The 20,589-nt window shown below is 37.9% G+C and overlaps 1 protein-coding gene across 1 annotated transcript in view; it reads right to left on the bottom strand.

Annotated features, from left to right (window-relative positions):
- The window catches only part of LOC107194621 (zinc finger protein 541-like), a 229,036-nt gene that overhangs the window by 182,118 nt on the left and 26,329 nt on the right, over window positions 1–20,589 (bottom strand). Inside the window, exon 3 of the mRNA XM_015584267.1 lies at window positions 195–332. Within this exon, the coding sequence (XP_015439753.1) occupies window positions 195–332 (138 nt within the window). The remainder of the gene's footprint in view (window positions 1–194; window positions 333–20,589) is intronic.

Consider the following 20,589-nt stretch of genomic DNA (forward strand, 5'->3'; position numbering starts at 1 on the left):
TCTCGACTATCGATTTCTCTTTCATTTACTTTCAGGTGTGACTATTCAGAAATTTAAATTACTATTCAGTTCGCTAGACTTTAATATATTGTTTTATCCTAATATGGTAAAATGTGTAAAAAGATAAACGGATGCTGTAAAGTACTTATTTCACTGATTTTCGCGGTAAGGGTGCAATTGTAAGTAGCACTTACCCGTATCGTTGTCTCCTGGAACACCAAGACTATCACTATTGTCATTGATGAAGGCCTCTGCCGTCGACGTGAAGGTCTGAGGTGATAGTGTGAGGTCCGGCCCGCTCTCACTATCAAACAACTCTAAATTCCCATTGCCTGAAACAAAACACACGCAATTATTGATTTTTGTTCAATCATAAATAAACTACAGATTATTTATACGAATTCGTATTATTTTGTTCCAACTTATGACAAAAGGTATCAAATATACTCTTATTACTTAACAAAGAATAAAATGAAGTCTGTTTTTGAACTTAAAATACAATTTTTATTCCATCCCAATTCATTCACTTTCATTTGTGTCAAAATGCATAAAAACTATAGACTGCGGATTTTTATGTAAATTTGTATTTTTCGAATTAATTTATCAAGTCAAGTGTCTTAACTGAAAATTCCTTCCCCCTATAAGGATTTCATTAAGCTACGAATAATATGAAAAATTTATTATACATGGTAACGTTTTATATTTTATCGTATTTTAGACACTTGTATATGCCATAAATGGATAAAATCGATGATCTACTCATACTGAATTAATACGAAGAACTGCACTCGAGTGTGTATTAATGATCCCTTGTCATTCCCCGATTATGGTTGTCACGCCCTCGTTTTTATGGTCTCGAAACACGCAACAAGGAAATCGTGCCCGTCGTTGATTCCACTCAATGCCAGCTTAGATGACCTCGGGGTTGGCAAATAGTGCTAACAGATGGACAAGATTCTTCGCGTGTTACGACCGGCGTAGCTCAGAAACAATTGGCCCCGGTTGGTACTATATGATTGTAACGCTTTCATGATAATTTCCTTTTCCTTTCATTCACGTCATCCACTACGATTTATTCGATAATGAATGTGTCTAAATTACGTGTCACCGAACTGGAATTACAATCCCAAAGATCGTGATTTTACGTAAATGAATAAATCGTGAACGTACAGTAACCTTTCTTTTTTTATTCATTTCAATTTTACTAGAGAATTTGAGATCCGACAACAGAGTAATTACAGTTTTTAAACGTTCACGTTACTCTAATGCACTGTTTGGGTCAATTTAACCCGAACTCAGACCTTAATACTGATTATATTCTTTACCAGAGAAACTTGTAAATCAATTTTGCACCAGTAGTACACATACACAATGATAAACGGATATGTAAGTACATTTCCTGAATTCGACTTTAACAAGCAAGGTATATTACTCAATTGTAACACACCGATTTTTTGCCGTTTGGTACAGAGGTAGTATTTTGAAAAATATTCGACTCGTAGTTTTTCGTAGCTGCTGACATTCACATCTAGGGGATAAAGCAATCCTGAAAGCCATGGGTGAAAAACACATTTTCCCCAATATTTCCCAACTATGTATTCGTCTTGGAAAAGATATTTGTTAACAAGAATTGTGTATCTTTCATAATAAAAATAACTGTTTAAGTAATGTTTCGGAATATTAAAGAACAAATAATAATTGTTTAAACAAATTAGTATTTCGAAAAACTATTTAAGCAGTTATTTTTATTATGAAAAAAAACACATTATTCTTGTTACCAAATATCTTTTCTAAGTTTGCGAGATATTGAGGTAAATGTATTTTTCCCCGACGACTTTGAGGACTGTTTTCTCCCCCTAGATGAGAATATCAGGAGCTATAAAAAAATACATTTTAAATACGTTTGAAAATACTATCCCTGTACCAAACGGTAGTAAAATCGATGTGTTACAGTTGAGTGGTGTCTCTTGTGAGGCCAAGTTTAATTCAAAGAATAGTACTGCAACAATTTATTGAAACAGTGAACGCAAGGGTTAAATAAATCGTCGTTTGGTGTGTAACTGGTTCTGCGCTGAAGACTATTATTAAATCCCAAACTCTATCTACTTTAATGCTTCGAAAATCATTCCTCTACAATTGAACGTACGCTCATAAGTACTAGGGCACCTGACCTGTACCAAAAAAACGTGATGTTTCATAATAATTATGTATTTTCGGCCACTTTTATTATTTCACCCTAGCATAAGCGTCATCCATCGAGCTTAAATATCCCCCAAACAATATTTACTTCAGATTTTCAGCAATTTGCAATTGCATATTCAGTAACTGTCCTAATACTCATCATCAAGAATGTATAGCAAGATTCTTTGTCTCAACATAAATTGTTATCTCTCCAAAGGACTACATATTCGAGAAAAATCCTGAATAAACGTAAAGAAAATATTACTTTGTATCGTTCCTATTTTCTAGGAAGATTGCCGCAGAAATCTAGCCTGACTCCACACGAGAAATAAATGGTCGTTCATAGCTGTGGCTTCAAAATGATTTAGGAGGTCCGTTGCTCACCTGCATCTGCGATAACGGCGAAGTTAGTGTATAGGGGGTTAAAGAGTTGAACGCGAACGGGTACAAGAGGAGTGTGGCTTTCGCATATTCCACGGCGCAGTGACAACAACGTTGAAGTACACTCCAGGAAGAACTAGCAGCCGGTGGAGGATCACTCGAGACCTTAGGTGGCCTTCGCGATCCGGGGGACAACTGCTGCCAAGTGGCGCCAAACTTTGCCCGCGGATTTTAGGTTACAAAGACCCCTACTCGCGTTAAGCGACCTTAACTCCCTTTCCGCTCGACAGACCCTCGGCCGCCACCGTTTCGGCTCACTCAATTATACCTGGTGCTGTTGACAAACTGTCACCGACCACGATCATGTAACAACTATCGCGTGTCGAGAACAAAGCGATAAAGATTAGGACACTGATGTCGACAGAAACTGACATCTGTATGTACACCAGTTGGACATAGAACTGTCAGTGTTCCGACAGAAATAGAGATTAGGTTATAGAATACACATTAACAGATATATTGGGTTGATTCGTAAATAAGTTTCCCCTTTCTTCACATATTATTTAAGGGGTTGCTATTTAATGGGTTCAGTAGATCCAACGATCAATAGCCAATAAGATATTATTAAACGGTTCAATTACAGTAGCAAATTAAATTCATGAGAAACAGCAAAAACTCTAATAGAATAATATAACAATTTCTTTTTTACCCTGATCTAAGGGTAAATTAATAGGCTTTTTATTTTTAAGCACTGAAATTTAAAAGCCCATTAACAGACTACCGGTGTTAAATTTATATTGGTTTGAGAAACTTCACAATTGATATGGATCCTACCACTATGCAACTTAATAATAGCGACTGAATTTAAATATTACTAACGTCAGTGTTTTTTTTAAGTATAATTTCGTAATTTTTTAGTGTTTATAGAGGGAGCTACTTATGATTCAACCTCATAGATATTATAAACCCCACATAGTAGATATTGGGTTGGGTGTTTAAGTATTTAAGTTGGATTTTCGAAGCATCCTCTAGCAATGGCTAGAGTAGAATTTCTGATTAGTAGAAAATTCAACTTACTAAATTCCCAATAAGAAACCGACTTTGTCCTGTGTGGACTGGCACACAATCGCTGAAAACACTGTATTCCAGCAATCGACTCACTGTACAGATACATTCGACGGCTAGAGAACAACTTTTAATTAAATTAAACGAAAACTCAGAGTGACAAATATACGCTAGAAATATTTTATTTAGTCCCCTGGGTATAAACAGTCGGTCAACGGTGTTCCAATATTTCGGTGACGTTACCTAGCAGTTGTTACTAAACTACCGAAATACGGTAGGTACATCTCATAACTATAAAACAATCTTGAAATTATATATTACTATATTTTGCACTTAGGATTCAATGAAATCATCATTGCAGCGTATTGAAAAGCAGTATTTCAGTACAAACAAGCTATACATTTGTGCACCGGAAAGTTGAAACTTGACTTTTTTAACTTTTTTTAACTTTCAGAATAATGAATTATTCTTCCACGGCTGTTCAGTCAAATCATACAAGACTAAAAGCTCCAGAAGGTTTTAAACTTTTACAAGGCAGTGTAGAATATTTCCAGCGACTGTATAGTCTACATGTCACTTTACGACCAACAAAAAAAACTACCATTTCATAAGCAACGATCTAAAACTCCCGACAGAGCTCGTACCATCATGTTGCACTCACCTGAGCTCCTCCTCGCCGTTCCACAAGAACAAAGAAACGATCAGCAAGGTTGCCGGAAGAAGAGGAGAAATAGAGGGACAATGGATCGAGCAAACGAAAGCTCAGACACCGCATTCCCACACTTCGTCGGCGGAGGGGTGGGGGGAGGGATGGACGCAAATCGCCCAGGAGTGTCCGCGCTAATTCAAAGCGATGGTATGCACCTCGTCCAGGATTAACATATTCCGGATTATCTGTCCCGCGTTCGCGTTAATGCCCGTGCCGTTGGGTTAGTTAAATATGTAAATATAAGCGGTCCAGGTACGCCGGACGTTCTCCCGCCGGTTACGGGGATCGATGAATCACACACGTATAAACGGAACACAGACACACACACACGAGTCGCCGCGACGCTTAAGCCGTTTCCATTCTACTCTTTTCAAACAGTTAAAGCCCGCCCACCGGGATGGGAGAGGGGGCCAGAGTCCGACAGTTTTTGCGCTTGATTTAACAGTCCCGGGTAAACGCGTTCGATGTCAACTGCTGTATAAACACGAGCTTCAGAGGAGAGAGACTGCCGGCTACGGAATTACTTTTACCGATGGTTCGTGTATGAGGGTAGGTGACAGGAGGGGAGGATGGAAATCGTTGGTGGCGGGACACGGTTCGATACCTATTTCGCCAACGATAAACCAATGAGGAATTTCACCTATTCGACGACAAGGAGTGTGTACTCTTCCGTTGTGGATGTGTTGATCATTGTGAAAAGGCGACCGACGAACGAACTGGCCAATGTCAGGTCAATTTTGATCCGTATTAAATTTTTTTTTTTTATGTACATTTTAAATCGGATAAGAGAATATACCGAAATCGTATACGCTGATTCGAATGGAATTTATATGGGAAATAGTGCTCCGAAACGTATTTCTCATGTATTTTCTCTTAATGGCCATTGTCCATGTTAAGGGGGTGATAACAGTCCATCGAGTTGAGGAATGAAAATATATTTTTTGGAATATCCAGGAAACTAGATTGTGTTTTTGGATGGGAAATTTAGTCACATACGAGAATATAAGAACAAATTATTTACTTAGATGATATATTAGGAATTTGAATTTTTGGTTTCATTTCTTTATGTGACTAAATTCCCCATTCGAAGGTACACATTTAAAAAACAAACTTCCTACTCCGTCTATTTTCCGAGATATTTAAAAAATGTATTTTGAGGCTGTTATCACCCACTTAATATAGACAATGGGAAATATCAAAAAATACATGCGAAGTATTTTTTGGAGTACTATCTCTTATATCGGTTTTATTAAAATCGGCGTGTGCGGGTTCGGTATGTTTTTTTGTGAGTACTTAAGTCCCGATTTTTTCAGTTTGAATATGTTTAGTATGAGATCGATACACGTATCGAGAAGATGCTTTTGAGTGACTAAGTCGATACATAAACCGAGTAAAAATGAAAAATAAATATGTCTGAATACATTAATAATTTAAGTATTAAATAGTGAACTTCCGATCGTTTTAAAGTAAAACAATAGTCACATCCACATTGCATGTGTTAAAGTATTAGGCGAGCAAAGCGAGTCCTTAATACGCTACTTTATCACTTTGGCGATAAGTACCACTCCTTTCACCTTTGACATTAAAAATTAACGTTTTGTGCGTATCCTACACAATCTGTATATGTGCACAGTCTATAAATAAGCTCACCCCTTTAACAAAAATTAACCTCTTAAGTTCTCACTGCCAACTGTGCATTTTTCCCTTTGACCTGTGATTTAATCTGTGTAACAAATTTCTGTAAAAAAATCTAATTTTTTTTTTAATCTACCTTTTAACTAGTAGTACGTTACTTTCAGAATATGTCTTCATTAGTTAGGAGCAAGGCTTTGTATTGAAATAAAAAAAGCATAGTCAACTGCAGAAATCCCAGATTACTTTTCGGCCAGCCCAAGAATATTAAAAAAATAATAGTGAACCGGAAAACATTCTATCGGTACCACCGAATCATCCAGGGTAAATCCCCAGCGAGCATTAAACAGTGAAATACATATTGTGTATACAGTATTAGCAATCAATCATATATATTTCACTTATTGATCAGAGTTTGTTGTGTGTATAGTAATATGTATTAAAGTGCAACCAGCGTTGCTGTTAAACGTATAGTCGTCCCCGTATTCCAACGAACGCAGGTATCGCGTAATGCATCGATGCCTGAGCCGCCGAGAGCGAGGATAGGATTTTAGAAGGGTTGCACGGCTAAGGTAAACGATATTTGCGAAGCTTGAGGGGGGGTGGTGGGTGGGGGATCGATAGCAATTTAATCACCCTTCGCCATTCTCTACGAGCACCTACCCCCCCACTGCCGGTACATCTGTGTACTTTCCCTCCGACCGGGGTCCACCACCACCACCACCGTCGTCGTCGACGTGGCTACCGCCCGCCTCAAACCATCCCTTACTCGCGCCGCTCGTTCTCTCCCCACCCCCACGTTCCCTCCCTCGTGGCCGCCGCAACGTGGCCCAGTCGGAACTCATCCATATACATCGAGAAAATTAATATCTGGGCTTCATTCGCGCGCTGAATAAACTCGGTTGCGCTCACTTCCTTCCACCCCGTCCCACCCCCACCACCCATTCCACCTCATTTTCTTTCCCTCCGCCCACCTCTGGTTCCGGGCGACGGTGATCAACCCCTTGTCTTCGGGCGCCTCTTGTTCACTACGAGGCTGTGTTATGTTTTTTTCTCTCCTTCGCGATGGAAACTCACCCCACTGGTGACACGGGGAGGGAGAGGTATAACGGTTGCGTTTGATAATAACTTCGTGACGGTAGTTTAATTCCGAATTGACGCCGTTGCAGTTGTGTTATCTTGGGTATCGTGGTTGGGGATCGTGTAGAAATATCGGGCATGTATCGACGAGGTATGCGTGTAAACAGGTTGTTGAAGAAGTGATAAGAATTGTGTAACTGAAAGAGTTCGTGATAATGACAGAATTTTATTAATTATCGTTGCAGGAATGGAAGTTTGATTACGCTTTTGATTATCGTTATGGAGTTAGTTCCTGATCAGAACCCAATTCCTGATCAGTTTAGTGGATAGATTACCATATGATAAGTTTATTATGGTAAACATTTATTTTGGAAAATTAATAAATAATTATTACCCATTTTAAAATTTGTACGTAAAATTTGATAGCTCGGAACGAGATACAGATATATGATTTGAGTGATCAGAAATTGCTCCCTTTGCATTTCTTATTTAAACAGTTAAGTTAGAATTTCTTAATTATTTTTTTTGCACTTGCGTTAAGACCGAGTTAAAAATGAAACATTAATTTACTCGAATAACAACAAATTGTTTGACTTTGGTTAATTTTTCTACTTATACATATGTTAAAAAACCGTAATAGTTACCCTTAAACGATTAGGAACTAGGTCCGTCACGGTATAAAACTTTGTGAAGTTGTTCGACGATGATAGCAAGCACAGTTGCTACTGTCACCGTGTAGCTTAAAATTTCTTGCAACCGTTATCGCCGTCGAAACGTTTCACCGTTCGCAATCGTCGATTACGGTCAGACATCTACTATCCTCCACGCACAGTTTACACTGTAATCTTCCGCAGCAAAAGGGTTAAAAACAATCTTTTTGCAAAACATTTCACAACCTTTATCGGCCATCCGTAGTACATATTATTACAGGAAACACAACTTGACAATGTAAAAAATTTGAATATAGATTTATGTTTGAAAGATCTCAAATATGATTGCAAAACATTTCAAAACTTACGTTCCGCGAAAATCCACGAAACGCAGTTTCACGGAAATGAAAATTATCAATACTTCCGTCGACTTTATTATATCGAAAGAGTGAAAATAAGTGTTCACTAAACCCGCGAGCTTCGACAATTTTTCTCCCCGCGAGATATTAGTTCCGGGAGGAAGCACGTCGCGAGTACGGACCAGCGTGCAAACAAAAATTTTTAATCAAATTGAAATTAATGGCGGTGGGTACGTCGTTCAAACTGTGTGTTACGCTCCGAAAACATTTTCGAAACCGTCCTCTCTCGCGAAGCGCGCCCGTCAATCGATCGATTCCAATATTCGGGGTCTCGCAAATTTTGTTTACCTTTCGGCGGCCCGCGCTGTCAGAGGATCCCAGCCTGTCAGATATGTGTTATCAGTAGGATAAAGGTTCGAACTCTATGTGCCGACAATTACGAGCGATGGTATCCCGCTCGATGGGCGGTTCCCCACTCCCTTCTGCCCCCCGCTACTCACCCTTTTTTTTTTGTCGGTTCAGTCCGATAGTTCGACAGTGTAAACTGTTTTCAATTTCGTCGCGCGAGTTGAATTTATTTTGCCGCACCGGCACCGAGGGCTGCACTAACAGTCAATTGCGCCTCGGTTAATATTGACAATCGCGCTGTCACGAAGAATTATAGAACACTTTATCGGATCGTACGTCCGACCGCCACGAATAGTTGATTGATGCAATTCTTTATTGCCTTTCATTCATTTGTTACTTCACCACCGGGCGTTTCGTTATCCTGTGGTTAGAGATTACCTGGCGCCGAAATGATTTATGTCTCTGGCCGTTTGTTTTGAGAATAATATGGTGGTATAAATGAGATACCGCGAGATTCATCAAGACAAGAGGAATTCGTGAAAGTGTAGAATGTATAATTGGAAGTCTCGGATATGGATGTCGTATGAACAAGTAGAAAAATGGTTTTTAACGATATCTACACACTTTCCAGGTGATTTAGCTTCTTATTTGGTTCACTGGAGTCTTGTAGATTAATAGAAAATAAGGTGGCGATTTTAAAAAGATTTTTCATAAACAACGGACATATTCAAGTGCTTCAAGTTCTTATTGGACCACCCTGTACACGGTGTAAATGTTGGAGGACCTGGAAATAGGATACTCTTGAGATGATTTGAAACAAGTTTTTCCTTAGCAAAAATGTTATCCGAGGCTTTGTTAACGAGATATTAACGAAAAACCCCGACCAATCAGTTAATATCTCGTCAACAAAGCCTCGGATAACATTTTCGCTAAGGAAAAACTTGTTTCAAATCACTTTATAAGTTTCCTATTTCCGGGTCCTCCGGCATTTTTGTTACACCCTGTATACAGTAAAGTTGTCCTTCGACCGTATTCCCAACGTACTTCGTGGACACCCATCGCCCCGCTGACAAATCGACAAACGAAACGCTATTTTATCCCGGGACCGTTCGACAAACCAAAACATTTACGGCCAATAGACACCGGCGATATCGCCGGAAGCTCTCACGAGAACTGAAACGCGATATTTTTTCATAAAATCCGTGATCGTCCGAGCGTTTCGGAATATCTTCCGCGGGGGACAACGTTCCGGACACCGGCGCGGAGCGTTCAAACAAAACGGCAATGTAAATTGTGTACCCGGGGGCTTGCATATTCTGTTGGCTTTATACACGGTCAGCGTCCGCTTATTTTTGCAGCTTTTACAGATGGGAGCAGCGAAGCATCGCACAGTGGAGCAGAATCAAAATTCAGTAGCTCAAATTGTAAAAAGAAAGTTTCTTTTATCTTTCAGAAAAGTCGCATAAACTTATTATTAAGGTATTGCGCACTTTGGCGAATTGAAACGAAAATTTGATAAACAACCTTAGCTGCGCTTCGGTCACAGTCGTATACACAGGTCCGGAAACTCCTGTAGTGTGGGTGATCCCTTAAAGACGCCAAGTGTAGTTTCGAACTTTGCCACGAAGCGAGGGCACTACGGTCTTATGGTTAGTCATGGACCTAGTAGTGGGACTTTGCTCTCCGTCTTCTAATTCCTTAGGTCCATGGATTCAGTCGGGGTTGTATACGCCCCTGTGGCGCTCCAGGGCGCATGCGCCTAGTCTTGCTTGTAAACATGTTGTACGTCAATACGATTGCAGCGTTGTGTGGCTAGCGGAAGATTCACGAAACTTTTGGTCTTCCTTACGGGAGCACACCCACCACGGGAGTTTCCGGACCTGTGTATACAACCGTGGCTTCGGTCTAGTGTGCATGATTCCATAAGAAACAGTTGTTTATCAAATTTTCGCTTCGTTTCGCCGCCTTCCGCCACACTGCGCTTCGCCAAAGTACGTGGCAGCCTTTAACCATGGAACATTTGAGCGATGCGTTATTGTTCTTCTTAGACCCTTTCTGTCTTCGATCTCACAAGAGGAGATACCGAAACCACACACACCGATCTTAATGAAACTTATATGGGAGGCAGTACTCCAAAGAATATATAACACGTATTATGTTTTATTGGCCATCGTGCAAATTAAGAGAGAGTGATAACAGCCCCCAAATTTGAGGGATGAGAACATACTTTCTGGGATATCTCGAAAAATAGAAGGAGCAGGAAAAATTGTTTGCTTTTATTAATTGTGTTTTTAAATGGGGTATCTAGTTACTTAATAAAATTTAAGAAAAAGTTACACGTTTAATTACATTTTTTATTTCAAAACATTTGTAATATATTATTTAACCATGTAAGTTTTCTCGAGTAACTAAAGTCTTCATTCAAAAACACATAAATTTTTTCTACTTCCTCTAGTTTCAGGAATGTTCCAGAAAGTATATTTTTGTCCCTCAACTTAGAGGGCTGGTACCACCTCCTTAACATGGACGATGATCGATGAAAAAAATACATGTCAAATATGTTTTAAAGAATTTCCCCTTGTATAAGTTTCATTAAAATCGGCAGGTGCAGGTTCGGTATGTTCCCTTGTCAGTCAAAAATGGAGAAAAATTACCCAAAAATTTCGACTTCCATCGAAGAAGATCCCTAAAAATTATAAAAATTTGTTCATTTATCTACTTCTATTTCAACAAAATGTATAACTTTGGATTCCTCGAGCTAAATAAGCGTATGGCCTGCTAAATTTTGATTTTAAGCCATAGTGCATCGGCGAGAGCGTCACAGAGAACTTTTTTTAAAATTCCAACGGGCGCGAGTTACACGATTCCCCCAGCCGTCCCACGAATTATCGATCGTTCTCGAATAACAGAGCCCCCGGATTTTACAATTTCGAATTTGTTAATCGACCGACGAGCGTTAATATAATTCCACCGGCGAGTTCACGCGTGATTAAGTTGGAATTATTCGTAATCGCGTTCATGCGGAATCGCGAATGGTTTTGAGAATGCCGATAGGCGAAACGCTGGATGTCCCCACTACTCCCTCCGGCGATTAATGCTGAATTCTGATAATGACGATGGTGCGACTGACAGTTATTTTCGCGCCAACGCACGGTTTATCGGGAGATACGAGTTCTAATTGCGGATGCTTGTGTAGTAATACGTTTTTATTACGAACAATTCGTGAACGATTAATTTTGTAACTTAGGAAGTGTTGAATAGTATCTACTTCTATTTTTTTATCATTAGTCGTGTTATATGCTTATATGTTTTATCATGGTGTATAGGCGATTTAAAAATTTATGATTCAAGATTTAGATGTTTGGTAACACTAGAACTACCGAGGAGTAAATTGTATCTGTTTATGACAGACATATAACTAGACTGCGGATTTTATGTACTTATAGCATACTTGATTTTCTGAAATTCAGTATATCGAGTTCAATAACTTTCACTATGGTTTTCATTATACGTGGGATCTCATAGAACCTCTAATCCAGTACAGAATCATTCATTTATTTCCAGTCTCCGAAAATAAATCTTTAGAGATTGGCAGATGCAGAAGATTAGCAGTCTACATATAACAGTAGTAGTAAGTGTACGAAAGACAACATGATAATAAATTAGATAATTTACTCATTCACATGTTTCACTACGAATCATTAAAAAAAATCCCTGCCTGTGCAAAAAGTGATCGATTTGGCGTATAATGACCCTTCTGCTGGCAGTAAGTAGAAGCAGCCTGCAATGCACATACGCGTTAGCCAAGTCCTGATTCCAAGTTCGATAATAAGAACCACATATAACAATTTTCACACATTTAGAATCTTTGTTCAAGAGCCACAGAAAATATTATTTTAAAATTGCCTTTATATTTCTGGTTATAGATTATTAATATAAAAGTTTAGAAAACATGGCAATAAAACCTAATATTTTCTCGGAAGCACTGAGTAGATCTGATAGCCGCATGGCGCTCGCGACCTTTAGTTTGCCCACCGTTGTCTTATTCTATTTAATCAACTATTCTATGTAATCAAACTGGCGCATCACCCGAAAAAATTTCATTCTTTTTTTTCCAGTTATTTTCTCTTATAGAAACAGCTCCTGTCCGTTTATACATACAGTAAATCCTCGATCAGTGTTCGAAGGCATCTCGGCACTGAACATGAAATATTCCATAAACTAATGACCATATGCGGCTGAAACGAATATCATTGTCTTCAGAATTCCAAGCTCTATCACTGTGGTAAACCTCATAAAAAAGTCAGCGTTACACCTGAGGAGCTGTCCTTGTCAATGCCGAGGTGTCTTCGGGCACTCATTAAGAATTTACTGTGCTACCCGAACTAACACACCCTGTACACAGATGCAATTGACATCCGATCATGGAATACCGTTTCTAAATACCGGAAACACGAATATTCGTATCAATACAATTTATAATACAACGTTTCTTAAAGACAAACCCCCATACAAACAAATCTTATTCTACACTTTCGATTTAATTTCCCACGTAGAATAATTTCCGTTTCGTGCATACCAGAAATTTCGCCACTGCCAAGTAGAACAATCATTCAGACTAACAGGGAATGAAATGCAGGCCGGGGGCGGGGGGGGGCAACCCCCCGGGGGTGGTGGTCGATTTCTTGAAGCAAGGTTTCACGACGGTATGCAAATTGTATTAAGTGTCCGTCGGCCACGTATACACTGTATCACGGGCCGCTTGAGTGGTATTACGCAAACTTAAGCCGTACCTCCCCCTCCACCCCCCACGCAAATGTCGCGAAGCTGCGGCCCGGCATCCTCCCTTTGTGCGCTGCGTGAGCCCGGCCCCCATTATCTTCGCCACACCGGGAACTTAAACTGCCGGGGCCCCAAGGTTCGTCGAATCCAGCCACCACCTTTCCGCGTCCTTGCGGATCCACCAAGGAATCCTTCCTTCTCCGTTATTTCCCTGATCCTCCGAGTGGCCTTTGTTCCGCGGACGTTTCCTCGGGAAATATTTCTCCGTGGCTTGGCCCCGAATAATTAAATGACTCGATGGGGATGCAGGGACCTGGAGATTGGAGTCGACGAGTCCTCGGATTGGCCGGAGAATCATGTTATGAATAACGTTCAGAGTAGCCTCGGGTAATTGAATGGAGAACACGGGAGCACGGTTTTTTGGTAACGAGGTTTCGTTCTGTGGAGTAACAAATATTTGTTGTGCGAAGACGTGGAAATTTTTGTATTGTTCGTTTAACGTTTTAACTGGTTCGTAGGTGCACTTGTGTCTGTTATTATTGCTTGGTAGGATGAGGACGATGGAATATGTTGTTGGTTTGTTTCATGCGGGAAAGATGGGATTGTGAGTAATATTTAGACTGCGAATTTTTATACAAAACGGCATTTTATAATGTGGTGAAGGTAAGGGATTTCTTCTTCAGTTATGGGTCTTATTGAGTTGTGAATAAAACGGAAAACTCGTTCCATCTGATGAAAGTTTTGTCTTTCATTGCATTTCACAGAGCCTTATATAAAATGCGCTGTTTAGTAATGTAAATGGCTATTAAATGTCCCGCGAAAGAGTACAAAGAATGAAGTTTTTTTTTTAAGTATACAGACAATCTTTGTTAAGAATGAAACTTGATTTGAATAATATTAATTGATTGGCTTTAAGAGTTCTATATTACAAGAAGCATTTCATCTTTGTACGACGTCTAAACATAGTAAATAATTGTACACGTCTTATGTTGCAGTAGAATATACCTACCAGAGTCAGATAAACGAAACCTACACGTTAAACTCATTATTTACAATTCACGTAAGTATACACCTTTTGGCACAAAAATAATAAAGTATCTTTCTTGAAAATGACTTCATAATAAAAAAATATATAATTATTGCTCGACTATTTGTAAGTAGAAGAAAGTACACTACTAGCAAAAAGTATTGTCTCACTTGTGCACTACTGAAAAATTTTCGAAATTCAATGTTTCATAACATGGTTGGTATTCATCAAAATTTGTTTAAATAAAAAGCAAATTAAAGCTTGAACCTTCTTCCACTAAATCTTTTTGTTCGATTTTACTTAGTTTAATGCCCAAGCAGTGTTTTTATAATTTGACGACCCTTTCTATAAGAGAAGATTTTACCCCTTGGGCACCGAGTTATAAAACCGAACAAAAGGGTCAAAAAGTAGAAGCCTCAAGCATTAATTTGCTTTTCAGTTAACAAAAGTTTGATGAATATTAACGAAGTTATAGAACATTGAATTTTTCACTAGTGCACAAGTGTGGTAATACTTTTCACCAGTAGTGTAAAAACAAGTCGTTTATTCTGAAGTTGTTGTAAGTCCAATTTACAGAAAACTGATAATCTGGTACCCATCATTATAAATATGAACAAATAAGATACAAATATACAACCAAGAAAAAGTGGTCATACACCACTTTCAAAATAAACAATTCAACTGTGAACCCAATTCTTTCATCAAAAAGACTACATGAAAAAAGAGAAAAAATATACAGTAGCCAAACGTATTATAAGAAGAAGAACAGGCAAAAAAAAAGAGCGTCAACTGGTTTTATGCATTTCAGAACAGGGGACAGGTGTAACGATAAATTGTGAAAATGCGTCGAGGGGAACAGATACACGTAATCGCAGTTTCTCGCTATCAAACGGGGGGCTGGCAGCTGATCGAATGGTGGCACTCTGATGGTGTCGACATTAGTTACCGGGTCGATCCCGAGCTGCACAAAGACGGCCTAATCGGCACAGATGAGACGGGCAAGGGTAATCACGCTCACGGCCCAATAATCATACCATTATAATTAATGTGCTGCAATTAAGGCGTTAATATAGGACGGAGGACAATCGAGCCGTGATTGTCGATTAAACGTTTTCGCAGCGAGGCCTCTCGTGTTATATCGGCGACGATGGGGCGTCGCGTCGACCCGTTTTACGAGCATCCTGGGCACGTTACACGGCTGCCAGGGGAAGATAAAAGCATTCTTCACCAGCAACGATTTCTGCGGCCAATTTCGAACGAAAATTCGGAAACTTCGAGAAGATTGCCTATCTGTGGCTCTTAAGACTGATATTTAAAGTGTTAACTCTTTATCTATGGTTCTGATACTCTTTCTATTAAAAAAATATTAGTTTGTTTATACGATTATCTATTATTTTCATTAGTATCAATTATTCACATATTTTTCTTTATGTTTTGACGGATGGTTTCATAAGTATTTAACGGGTTAAATTAGATAATGGGTTAAATTAGATATCTTTTAGATGTTCTGTTTGATATGCGTAAGATAAAAATTTTTAATATGAGTGCGGATGTTTAGACGAATTCATAGTTTTATATCCTAATATGTATCAATTTGAATTAGATCGAAATTTGGTTTCTGCATTGTTAGTTCCATTATGTTAACTGGAAGCATTACAAATATGAATAAAAATTATTAAGTTAAACAACTGCAGGTTACTAATGAGCAATTCACTATTCTTATAATAAAATGGCAATGTAATTTATATTATATGTAGTTTCTAAGTATTGAACTTGATGTAAATGGTATCAAACGCTAAAGAATAATGTTTAACATTAGACTGGTGAAAATTGAATGAATGGCCATTTGATCCTACTAAAGTCAGTCTTGTCCCTGCTATAATTGTAAAATATGTTAAACTCCCACAATTATTTTTACGGAAAGATAAAAATTAGTATTTGCAGAGTTTCGCATTACAGTGAAAAACATTCTGATCCACCTATTCAAAACAATAGGATCCAAAACAGGTCACACATACAAAATTTAACTAAATCTACGATACTACCATAAATTGTAATTGTTATCTAATATTCTCACCAATTCTACTTATACCTATCCCTCTATCCATCAGATCACAATTCAAACAAGAACAGAAAGCACAAACTGGTGAAAATAAAAACATTTCCAGGATCTACAAATATAAACAAAATACATACAAGATAATTTTGAGTAAGAAATAAAGTCTGTTCAGACGCAAATAGAGAACCATTTTATAACGTTATATGCAGACAATATTTTTTTGACATATTTTCTTTATAACATGGCCCCTGTCAATGTCATTGATCCAGAAAAGAAAATCGACAATTTCATTTTTGAATTTAATAAAGCGCTCTAAAATAAATAACGTCATCGGTAAAATAACACGCCTATGATATCAGAGGCTTCGTAACGTAAACATTTTGCTGCGGGAGACACGTTAACTCGATCTAGCCGCCGAAGAAGTTAAAAGGTTCGTCGTCGAGCACCGCTTTGCAAAAATCACAGGGTCTATTTTCGAGACCGCGCGACCGTGAAACACATTCAAATTACGCGCCCGCGCGGTTAACTCGCGTGTGAGCGTACAACGGTGAAACTTTGGGACATTTTATCTGGAAAGCTCCCGGAAATTCCTGTTTGGACATTGTTCGACGGTCCTTAAAACAGGGAAGGATTTCGTTCGTAACTTTACTGTTGGCTTTACACAAGTTCCACGTTAGTAGTTTATTTGCCCTAATTCATAATTGATGAAACAAGTTGAAAGGAATTCTATTCGTCTAAGAGAATTTTTGCATTCTATTTATAGAACTGTTTATACGAAGTAACTGGGATGTTTGTATATTTTTTTATACGAAATAACTAGAAAATTTTAACTCGTGTACTCTTGATCAATGTATTATTGTGAATAGAACCTTCTTATTGTTAGAAAATAAGAAATAGATGATTTCAGTATTTTTAATAAAATTTGAATATGTCGACAGCAAAAAGGGATCAAATAATACTTTAAATATCACCAAATATATAACGCAGTGTAAATGTTGATTTTGATCTCACCTTCTTTTCGAATAATGGTAAATTAATTAGTTAATTCGTTAATCCCAGTTTGAAACCTTAACAATGGAATGAAAAAAGATACATTCTTACATAACATTCAGAAACATTCATTTATAAAAATTTCTACTTCTATTTCTATTTACAGAAAATTTATTCGCCTACATCCAAGTTTCCGAAGAAAATCAATCAGTCGACAAAAACACAAAAACCCATCTTCGTATATGATTCCGATCAATTATAATCGCTCTATTTTCGAGATATCTGCACGAAAACCCAAACTTCTAATTTCACCAGCGTAATTTGAAATTCTTAAACGATTTCTAATCCGGATTGTAAGCAACAAATTCTCGAACCATGTTCAACAAAATCACAAAGAGCTTCGATGATTAACGGGCTCAAGAAACAGAAACGTTCAGAACAGATAAAAATCTTCTTAACACCTGGTAATTAATGTACAGAGAGACGAGAGGAGATGTAGAGGGGGTGGGATAAATTGAATTACAAGCCTCGCGACCAACGCGTTGCGACATAGAACGGGTACGAAGGAAACTGGAAAGTAAATAACGGGTACCGAAAAAAAAGCCGGAAAAGAATGCGAAATACCAGGGAATAGTAGACGCTGGGTGCACATGTACGCGTACGTTTAAACAGGGGTGGAACGAGGGGGAGGGGGTGAACCGAACGGACAGAGAAAAAGAATAACCGTAACGAACTTCGTGCAATAAGAATCGCAAGTAACGGGCTCGCCCGGTATTATTTCGGTAGCGAAGTCAATTTGCAATCAGCGGCGGCGGCAGCCGTTCTCTCCTCGTTTCCGGCGGAACGAGTATAGTCCGTATTTACTATAATGCGATAAGAGGCGAGCGGTATCGTACATTTAAATGAGACCAGTTCGCATCCACCGCCCCGACTCGTTTCTTCCTCCAATTTGTATATTTCCCTTTTTTTGTCTCCCTCTTCGTTTTTTTCTTCTATCTCGTCATGGATCTTCGTCAATCTCGACGGAAATCTACTTTACGGGAAAAGTAACATTGTAAAGTATCGACTCGTGGATCGTCGAGCGATCGCGATGATATCGCATGATTTACATACATGTACCGTTGAAGATTTATAAAAACGGTGATTGTGCGTGTATGTGCAATGGAAAATTGGGAAAATATGGACCATTCTAAAATTTGGAAAATAGGGATCGTCAATAAGTTGACATATTTGGACCCTTAGAGAAATTGGAAAATATGTATCATTATCAAATTGGAAATATGGAGTGTTATCGAATTTGGAAAATATGAACCGTTATCACATTTGGATAATATGCATCATTCTAAAATTTGGAAAACATGGATCATTATAAAATTGGAAAATATGGACTCTTCTCGAATTTGGAAAATATGAACCGTTATCAAATTTAGAAAATATGGATTATTGTTAAATTTGGAAAATATGGACTATTCTAAAATTTTGAAAATATGGACCATTCTACAAGGAAGAATCTACACATACAAAATTATATATTTGAGACCACTTTTTATTAATTTATACTAGCATAAGCGTTTTTCGTAGAGTTTTAATATTTAACAGCTAAAACAGCTGTTGTTAGAGCCCATTTCATGCAAGTGGTTCTGGTCGTGCATTAAATAAAGGATAATAATGCATTCAAATGAATTCTGAGAAGATAATGTTTCATATCATCTAACCACTATAATAAAAATCGTGATGTTACATTTTCACACTTTTTAGACATTAATATATTGAAGATCAGGGCTATATTCGCCGACCTTATTTTACAATCTAAAGTTACGAGGAAATCGAATACGTAATAGCATCGATGGAACTATAAATAAAAAATCTAAAATCGAGGATCGACGGTAATATTACCCATACCATCTCGGACACTGTACCGTTTTAGAAGAAAAATATTCTCGGTGGATTTCTTTCGTCCGCTTGAGGAACTCAGAGGATGACTAAGCACGAGTTACACTTCGAAGGGGATCCATGTATACATGAAGAGCATAGAATCTGTTTGCACAGGATTTTTTTCCAAGGAGGAAAAAAGAGGGCTCTCGTTAAAAATTCTGTTCCTCCAGGATAATTTTTCTCGGCATCACGATGAAAACTCTCTAAATCATTGTTATGAAGAAAATCGCGTTGCGAATTAAAATCACATCAAGTAGAAAATTAAATTTTCTCTGTAGTCAGAAACAGAAAATTAAATGTTCGATAATTTTACTTTACTTTTCAAAGCTAAGAGTCAATTCTAAAACTGCTGGAAAATTGTACAATACTTTTATAGGGAAATATTTTAATTATTTTTTGTAATTTTTCCTTCTAAACTTCGTAACAAAGGATGTATAAAATCACTCTTTTATACACTTTCAAGCTGTGTTCATGTGTGTAAATAGCAGTAACCAACGGTAAAAAAACCCGAGGAAAATTGAATTTTCTTTGTAGTCACAAACAAAAAATCAAGTATTCGATAATTTTACTTTACATTCTCAAAGTTAAAAGTCAATTCTGAAACTGGTGGAGACACCTTATAGGAAAAGGTTTTTAATGTTTTTCGTAATTTTTCTTTTGTAAATTCGTAACAAAGGAAGAATAAAATTACTCACTCTTTCATACACTCTCAAGCTGTGTTCATATGTGTAAATACCATTAACCAATAATTAATAAACCCTTCGACGCCGTTCCTTTTATCGTGGCTTTCGTTCAACCCAAATCGATCCAAAAGACGACGCAAATTTCACTGTACAGTTCAGGAATGATTATGTAAAAAAGAAATAGAACCGTAAAGTGTAGAAGTGAATTGAAACAGTCCTCAGAAATAAATCGACGGAATAGAAAACAATGCTTAGAAATGGCTGCATGCATGCCAAATAGGACCGACATGCCGTAAGTGTGTTCGTTTAACAGGGATAAAAATACGAGTGGTGAATATAAAGGGAAACAAAATGTAAAGTAGCGAGAGGTAAAAAAAGTTAGACGCTCGCCTCCTTACATATTTGAATTCATAAATGCGGCACAGCCACTCCAACTCGGTTCCTCTCATACGCAAAGAAAACTCTAATCTTTAGTTAGGCAAAACCCTCGGCCTCCACTTCTATATTGGTGTCCTAAAAGTATTATTGAGTTAAGGACGATATTGTAAAAGGATGTAGTGAAACTTCTAATCGATAGCGTAAATTCAAATATTCCTCTGTTACACAAAAAGTTTTATAATCACACTTCCAGGATAGCAAGCTAAATTTTAAAGTATTTCATGTATTCAAAAACAGTGCTTCAACTCGTCAATCTAAACATCACAGACT

Source organism: Dufourea novaeangliae, unplaced genomic scaffold (assembly GCF_001272555.1).
Source record: "Dufourea novaeangliae isolate 0120121106 unplaced genomic scaffold, ASM127255v1 scaffold8, whole genome shotgun sequence".
Classification (NCBI taxonomy): domain Eukaryota; kingdom Metazoa; phylum Arthropoda; class Insecta; order Hymenoptera; family Halictidae; genus Dufourea; species Dufourea novaeangliae.